Here is an 8,360-nt window from a genome sequence, read left to right as displayed (position 1 = left end):
TTCAGGAATTGATACGGAATTTCATCTGGCCCAGCTGCTGAATCGGTCGATCTTTTTAGCGATTCAAGCAACTCCTGGAGATCAAAAGGCTTGTTGTAACTCTCTGTGTTGGATGATTTGAAGTTAAGACGTTTCTTTTCTTTGTCTTTTTTGAAAGTTTGGAATTTTTTGGAGTGATTTTTGGCGGATGAGTTATGGGCTATATTTTTAGCAAATGCATTAGCAATTTCAGATGTAGAAGAGAAAATTTGGCTATTGTTGATAAGATGGGATGCTGGAGCCGTTTTTCGTTTTCCACTTATTTTTCGTATCTGATCCCATATCTTTTTTGATGATGTGTTTGAAGATATTTTAGAAATGTATTCCTTCCAGCTATTCTTTTTGTCGGACATAATAGATCGCCGAGCCTTCGCCCTCCAAATTTTAAAATTATTGTAATTTTCAGTTGTAGGGGAAGTCAGGAATCGTCTTAGAGCTGCCTTTCGGCCGGATCTATTGATAAAAGATTCTTCAGATAAAAGGAACTTTGTAGGTTTTGGGACGGACTTTGGTATCGTTTTTGTGGCAATAGAAGTTATCGTTTCAGTGAAGGTTTAATTGGGTCATCGAGGTTAGTGAATTTTTCTACAGTAAGCTCCTCGTTGCACAGGTGTTTAAATTGGCCCCAATCCGCCCTGTGCACATTCCATCGAGGAAGTGGTTTATCAAGAGGGGTCCCAATATTCCGAAGAAAAATAGGGAAGTGGTCACTCCCACATAGATCATCATTTACCCTCCAGTCATAATCGAGTAAAATGGATGGATGGCATAATGATAGGTCTATGTGGGTACGAGAGCCTGTAGCAGGATGTAGATATGTTGGGGTATTATTGTTAAAAAGACACAGGTTGTTTTTATCTATACATTCCTCAATACGTCTTCCTCTCTCATCTGTGTTCGGGGAGCCCCACAGACTGTTATGCCCATTAAAATCTCCGAGAATTATGTATGGTGCTGGGAGTTGCGAGACGAGGTTATTAAGTTGCTCACAAGTGAAAGCAATACTCGGAGGAAGATAAATTGAACAGACAGTTACTTGTCTGTGTAAAGTTGCACAGACAGCAACAGCCTGTAAATTTGTGTTTAACGTGATAATTCTGTGAGGAATACTTTTATGGATAGCTACAGCTGCGCCACCTCTGTTTCCTACCGTTGCGATGCTATTGTAGAGCGAGAAATTTCTGAAAGTAATTGGGTTTTTTAGCATGACCTCCTGCAGGCAGAATAAGGCAGGTCTAAATTCTTTAGATAAATTTTGAAACTCTTCTAAAGGACTAAGTGCACTATAGGCTATTTTTGGCTCCACATCCGATATAATTGATTATCACACACAACATAGACCTAGTGTTAGTATTTGCAGAAATGCATGATTTGAGGCGATCGCCTTTTTCGTTGCCTAGCAACGGTCCCTAACAACCATGTAGTCATAGTATGCATATTTGCTATATTTTGAGAAAATTTTGTCTGACATAGCCTTGTAATGTACGATGAAATTCTGATAAACACTTAAAGTAATACATGTATTGTAAGTAATCAGGAAAAAACTGTTATTTACAACAAAAACATGCATTTCTTCCATAGCAACAGTTTTAAATCCCTAGCAACCACAAGCTAAATTAATATTTTTGCGTGAAAATTAATTATGGAATCAGTATAAAGTGCAAAGAATTGAGTTTGCAACTCATTTTTATGAACTATGTTGGATTAAATCAGTACATTGAAAAAGAAACCAGTTACATGTATATGATGTGCAAATAATGCATTTGTAATGGAGTATTGCATAAGAATTAAAACAAACCTTGAAGTCAGGAAAGACAACAGACTGTTAATAAATAAACATTTAGGCATTAAATTGTGTCAGATTGTGAATCGTTCATTGGCAAATAATAAAAACAAAATGAGGAAACATAAAGAAGAAATATAGTTCATTGTATGTTCAGAAAATATATAAATCATAGTCATTCACAGTGCAATCTTCACTCCTCCAACGGATCGTTACTAGAGAATGTTCCTGACGAAGACGAAGCATTTAAACAAGATGAAGCTAGTCCAGGTTTTCCCAATTGATCCTCTGGCAAATGTCGTTTCCAGCCAAGAAACCAAAGGACACTGGCAACATGTGCACAACACCCAACAACTCTGGCGCCTACTTTACACGTACAGTACCAGCCCCGAATATTCCCAGTGTCTGAAGTGTACTGAATCCAGAGGGTGTGGATCGCGTTTTTGGAGTGTCTGGACTGTATCTTTACTCTCAGCAAATCTGCAGAATAAACAAGAAATTGAAATTATATCTGCCGTGTTCCTTGTGACTGAAGTAATTATAACCCACCATGGCCACAATATTTATATTATCAAAGATGTTACCCTGTTTTAATATTGCATGTCAAAGACTATGCTTACTATGTCACAGTCGCGGGCATTGATCATCGGAAGACAAACTTGGAGCAAAATATTAAAGGATTTCAAAAGTAATCAATGCATTACATTGTCAAGAATGTTCGGCTTTCAACGACGTGCACAATTATATTTCACATTCATGCAAATATTGCTGCTTTTATATAGTAATGATGTAAACATGAGTGTTTATATAAGTAATAGAGATAGTCTAATCACTACCTACCGGGAAAGTCACGGCATGCCATCAGTTCATATCCCCCATCATCATCAGTGTGCTCCTTGGTGTATGCTGGAGCCTGTTTCACCTGGTAAACACCCATGGTTATATTCCTAAGGTCATCTAATGATAGGTGAGGAAAGTCATCCAGGTCTGTAGAGGAAGTTCCGTCCAACGGTTTATAAATCGACCTCTTGTTCAACAAGCTATTCTCTTCTATCAGTACCTGGACGCTGTTAATCTTTCCTGCTCTCTCGAGCATCTGCACGGCAACGGCCTGCGTTTCTGGATCCATGCTGGCAAGGGGCTTTTTGTACCGGTTGCAAATGGCACACACGATCTTGACAAGGTCTCCAACATGAGGGACAAGTGTATTTGGCAACACTTTGTCAAAGAGGCGGAATTGCTTCAGTCGCCCATTGACACTTTCCACAACCCAACGTACCTAAAATAAGGAAATAAAGATGTTCTATTTACTTTCTAGTACTTTTAACAATTAAATGCTTTGCACAATGTTTAATTGTCATGATGAACGCAGCATGATTAACTTGAATTATGTTAAACAGCACGGCATCAGGTGAACGCGAGATCAAACAACTGACTAAGTATACAGACAATTAACGAAGTACATGGTACATATTATGTAATCACTGATAAAGGCTATTTCAACATTTTCACACACGTATTGTTGACAAATGTTATCTAAAAATGTTAGTATCCAGTAAAAAATGTGTTTAAAACCTGAATACTTTATCAGTTGCCATTCATCGCAAATTCTTCAACAATTTACCTTTGTCACCAACCGGGACAAGTTGGACTCTTCCGTAGTGTGTTGTTTTTTCCCTTTGGCCAGATAAGCGGGCATTTCTACCTTCAATCCGATCTTTTCCAAGTATTCCACAGCGTCTCTGAACCCACGGTCAACAATGAAGACGTCATCTTTCTTCAACCATGTCCGAATCTCTTCAAGGTTGTGGTTCAGTACATGCTTGGTGATGCTGGCGTCGTTGTTGCCGTAGTCAGCCAGGTATGGACCCAGTACACTCAGGATGTATCCATCTGTTCCTACCACCATCATAGGCTTTACCAATGGCCTGTTCTTATGTAGTGAGTAGGACATCCTCTGGAATTTGTAGTCCATACTCTTTTGTATGTATAGGTATGTCCCTAAAACAACATAAATAATATACGTATATGGACATGGTACTAATTTTACGGTTACATTTTAACGCATCATTCATTTCAAACAGATGTATCATATTACAAATGAATAATAGGTTTTTTTTCAGACACATATTCAATGGTAAATGAAGAACTTACATTTACAATTACACATATGTATAGTTCTACTGTGTGAACTGACCGCATACTATGGTTGTTAATATTTAACATTTATCCTTGAATTTCAGTACCAGATATATTATAGTGTTAAGCTAACAGTTTCGTGGAAAAACATACCATCGAGTACAAGGACGGCTTCTTTTCCTGTCGTAAACAGCTCCTTGGCAATTGGCGTCGTGTGTTTTTCAATAAAGTCGTTGTGGGCTAAATGGCCAAATCCAAGGTGTGTCGGCACAAGTGTTTCCATCAAGCATTGTCGTACGCGAGGAATAATTCTCTGAACCTGAAAAACCCACCAATGTGCACTAGAATAACAACTAGGTCTTCCAAAATTGTAGTTTTCATAGATTATATAATAGTTTGTCATATTATTCACATCGCATTAGATATAAGAGACAAGAATTGGTTCATTTCATTTTAACAACCATGGTCATTTATGGGCGTGCTGGTTTTTGGAGGTGGAGGAAGACCGGAATACATAGAAAAAACCTGACGACCTACCGTCAGTATAGAGGACCTACTATCAGTACCTGGTAAATGTCCAATGCGGGTTTAGAACTCACAACCCATAGGTGGAGATCTTATAGTGATAAAGTGTCGGGACACCTTAACCACTCGGCCAATGCAGTAGCTACAATTGACTGTTCAAGACATAAAGAAAATATCGCTGGGATAGTGACATCATAGTGTGAAATAAAATGTCTAGGTATAGCTTTCGTTAAATTATAGAAAAATATAGATAATATACCTGTGCAGTATTCAAGTTGAAAATTGTCCCTAGGATGGCATTGGGTAATCCAGTTTTCATCTTTGCCATGAAAATAGCCAAGCAGGTTCTGGAGGAGCGGTTTGAATTGTTCCTTACGGATGATGTCAGTTGTCCTGCAAAGTCATGAAACTGGTCTTTGGACAAGCCAGTGATGTTGGAGTATTCCTCCGTAGACAGAGCCGCTGGGTTGTCGAAATCTATATGTCCCTTTGCCTTCACGTTATCTCGGATACCATTCATCAGCGCTGTTATATCCGTTCTTGAAAAAAACTCACTTTTCTTGGTTGCTGAGAGTTTTGTTAGAGCATCTGTGGTGAAATACGACCTTTGCATGTGTTCCCTGCAGCAACGACTTTGGGAGTTTATGTAGACGCCTTTATCAATAAAGGCTTGAGAAATGGCAGTTGACCCTACACGGGTGAGATTTTTTGACTTTTTACAGATTACACATCTTTTATTGTTACGTGGTGTTGACTTTATATTGAGTTGAATATTCTGTGGACTCTTCAGGGTTTCCTTTACAGTTACGGTCTGTTTATCTTGATCGTCTCCAGAGGAAGTGGTAGCCTGCTTTTTGGAACGTAAAGCCTTCAAGCGGCACTTGGAACATATTTGGTCGTCTGATGTAACCTGACGACATATCAGTTTTGATACTATTTTCTTGGACGCCTTTGGAACTGGTCGCCTATCCCTTGGGTTGACCCTCTTCCGACAAACAATGCAATCATATGCCTTCATTTCCTTCTGTTTAACAAAAATTAAAAACATGTACAAGCCAATATCGATTATCAAATTCTTAAATGATATTCCCTACAACGTTGATGCATGTACATTGTATATAGTTATTGCTTCGCTTTATTATTGATACCATTCTTAATTTATTTTTATCTAAGCTACTATCACATATTTGAAATTCTTGGATACAGAAATAGTCATTTGAAATTAAAAAGAAAACGGAGAAGAAAGAAGCTTACAGGTGCTGAGAGATATAATACATTGTATATCTAAAGCAAATTGGAATAAACAATTTATTTTAAAATCTCACTTACTGTTAATTCAGTGAAAAAATACAGAATTTAAGATGTTCATTGATATTATAATTTGTATATATCAGTCTCAAAATACCCAGATCTGGATGGTCTAAGAATTAAAAATCTAGTTAAAAAAATAAATAAAAATAACATTTTCCGATATTCGAACACGTGACCTTCCATTAATAAGTCAAGACTTCTACCTGTTACGCCACAGGGGCTTTCATTTTCATTGCAATGCAAAACATGTATATAAACAAAAACTTAATGTGTATTACATTCCGTCGAGTGACGTAATACGTTCTATTTTTAACGCATGGTCAACTTCTTTTCACTGAAGAAACGGGATTTAAAACTTTTTACGGTGTTATTTTTAATTGGTTTTCTTTTCACATAAACGCAACGTAACAAAAAAAGCAAAGACGACCATAAATATACAAACATTTATAATGCAGGATGCCATTTTGTTGACGATAGTGACATGAACACGGGCGGGGCGGGTCGAGTGGCAGACGATCGCGACCATTGACACAGTTCAAAAGGGAATTTGATTTCCTCGGGGAGAGCACGACAGAATTTCTGTTGTTATTCTATATATTATTTTATAAAAAAAACATTCATGACACGATTTGATCACCGCACACTTATATAGCCTAGTTGGGTCGAACTGTCTCGGGCCATAATAATCTCTTGAAATGTCGCGATCGAAATAGCATGTTTTGTCGGCATTGTCATTGTGTCGACCGCGGAACAAGTCAGTCAGTGTTGGTTTTTGTTGTTTTGAACAATGAACATCGATTGTAGACATCTGCCCCGTTTTCAAAATGATAACAAGAGTTTATTTTCTTCATAACATGATGGACAATAATCCCGATTTTATAACTTATCGGCATATAATAAAGGCCAAACTAGGCACGTTAACGTTAGTTCTGTCCGCGGACAGTAAGCTTAGTCTTATGTAACCGTCGGGTTTTTCAGCAAGATTTCCCCCCAAGATTTATCATGATCACATTTATAATCAATATTTTCAAAATTGATTAATTTCACTTACCTTTTTTTCAAATTATCTTATCATCCATAGGTTCTTGAGTGTTGTCTTGACAATTTCCAATCCACGTATAAGTAGCATCAAGATGACGTTGACGTTGTAACTAAAAAACGGCGTTATTACGGATATAATCTGGTTAATCTTTTATTTTTTTTAAACATGAGCGCATGCATGTCCCATCTTAAGATATATGTTAATATTTTCCTTAAGATTCATGTTTATTTATGTAATTTTATTTTGATGGGACATACATGCGCTCTACTTCGTTTTCATGTGTGAATGTGACCACCAACCAATACTCATATTGGTGCCGTTAAAAAATTCCGCCAGCGTTTGTTTACTTTTAAGTACTGCTCTGATCATTACCAGTATTATTTGCAGACTTATTTCAGTACAAATGTTTGTAAAAAACAGCTTTAGACAGGAAATGAGCTGAAATTTCGTATTGGTATGTTTGATTTTTGGTTAGTGCTGCAAAGCTGCAATAATTTCCATCTGAAGCGTGTATACATGCAATATAAAAGCAAAATGACGTTGTCCCTTTCTACTGGATTGGCCATATATCGGCAATAATTAATTGCATTTACAACTATGCTTTAAAAATATTTCGTGGAAGAAATCAAACAAAAGACACTACAAACATGTATTTCAGATCAATCTTTATTGAATAGATTCTACAAATCAAACTTTTCTCTGAAACAAAATTCTGACAAACTATGGAGCATAAACCAGCTGTTAGTGCATTTAGTCCTTTGCCCTTAGTCCGCGTATGTTCCATTGTATGATAAAATTGTTCGTATTGCTGACCACTATCCAGGTTCGTGATGGACGCTCTTTGGACTGACAGGACTACTTGGTGTAGGTTGTCTGGTGACAGCATTGCTGCTGTCACCAAACTCACTGTCGTCCGCAAGAACGTCGTACCTGTTATGACCATGGATAGGGTCATTTGAGCCTTTGCTAGGCTTTGTGTTGTTTAAGGAAGGTAATCTGTGTAGCTTTACCTTCGGTTTTCGTTGGTCTTGAGGTGGTGTGGTTGCTGGTCGTTTATTGGTGTTACCAGCAATCTTATTAAGGTCTGACGGCTGTGATACAGTCCGTCTGTGGTGGGTGACCCTCGGCTTCGATGTTTGTGTTATATGGCGTGCGGGTGTATGTGCTGGAGGTGCTGGCATATTGGTCTTCATAACTGCCGTTTCGTCAGGCTGGGAAGGTCTAACTGATGTTGAGGTGGTCTTAGACGCTACCCTTCCTGACTTGAAACGGGATGCCAAACCGAAAAGAATCTTGTCATTCCTTTCGTCCATCAAAGGTGGTACCTCCGCACCGAAAGCTGGCTTATCAAAGTAAGCTTGTACTTTCGCATCGCTGACTGTAATTTGATGCTGTTGTGTTTTGGATTTTGTTATTGATGCATAGGACAACGCAGCAGGGTCATTACTCTCGACCGCTCTCCTGGCCTCAGGGAAGGAAATGTTGCGAGTATACTTTACCCGCAGAACTTCCCTCTCCTTC

At 38.1% G+C, this 8,360-nt stretch overlaps 2 protein-coding genes across 3 annotated transcripts; both read right to left on the bottom strand.

Annotated features, from left to right (window-relative positions):
• Positions 1-1,313: 1,313 nt before the first annotated feature.
• On the bottom strand, positions 1,314-2,984 carry LOC117338795. The gene is made up of 2 exons (XM_033900143.1): positions 2,663-2,984; positions 1,314-2,302 (listed from the first exon to the last, which is right to left on the bottom strand). The coding sequence occupies exons 1-2, from the start codon at positions 2,949-2,951 to the stop codon at positions 2,016-2,018; spliced, it is 576 nt and encodes a 191-aa protein (XP_033756034.1). The 5' UTR covers positions 2,952-2,984; the 3' UTR covers positions 1,314-2,015.
• Positions 2,985-3,242: 258 nt separating this feature from the next.
• Positions 3,243-4,868, bottom strand: LOC117338794. Of its 2 annotated transcripts, XM_033900142.1 has the most exons (3): positions 4,746-4,868; positions 4,115-4,280; positions 3,243-3,823 (listed from the first exon to the last, which is right to left on the bottom strand). In XM_033900142.1, the coding sequence occupies exons 1-3, from the start codon at positions 4,812-4,814 to the stop codon at positions 3,435-3,437; spliced, it is 624 nt and encodes a 207-aa protein (XP_033756033.1). In that variant the 5' UTR covers positions 4,815-4,868; the 3' UTR covers positions 3,243-3,434. The 2 variants fall into 2 exon arrangements, with proteins under 2 accessions (XP_033756033.1, XP_033756032.1); XM_033900141.1 differs by lacking the exon at positions 4,746-4,868 and having other exon boundaries at positions 4,115-4,652.
• Between the last annotated feature and the right edge of the window lie 3,492 nt (positions 4,869-8,360).

The sequence above is a fragment of the Pecten maximus genome, chromosome 12 (assembly GCF_902652985.1).
Source record: "Pecten maximus chromosome 12, xPecMax1.1, whole genome shotgun sequence".
Classification (NCBI taxonomy): domain Eukaryota; kingdom Metazoa; phylum Mollusca; class Bivalvia; order Pectinida; family Pectinidae; genus Pecten; species Pecten maximus.
Note: the sequence above shows the minus strand (reverse complement) of the source record. Positions and strands in the feature narration are given on the sequence as shown.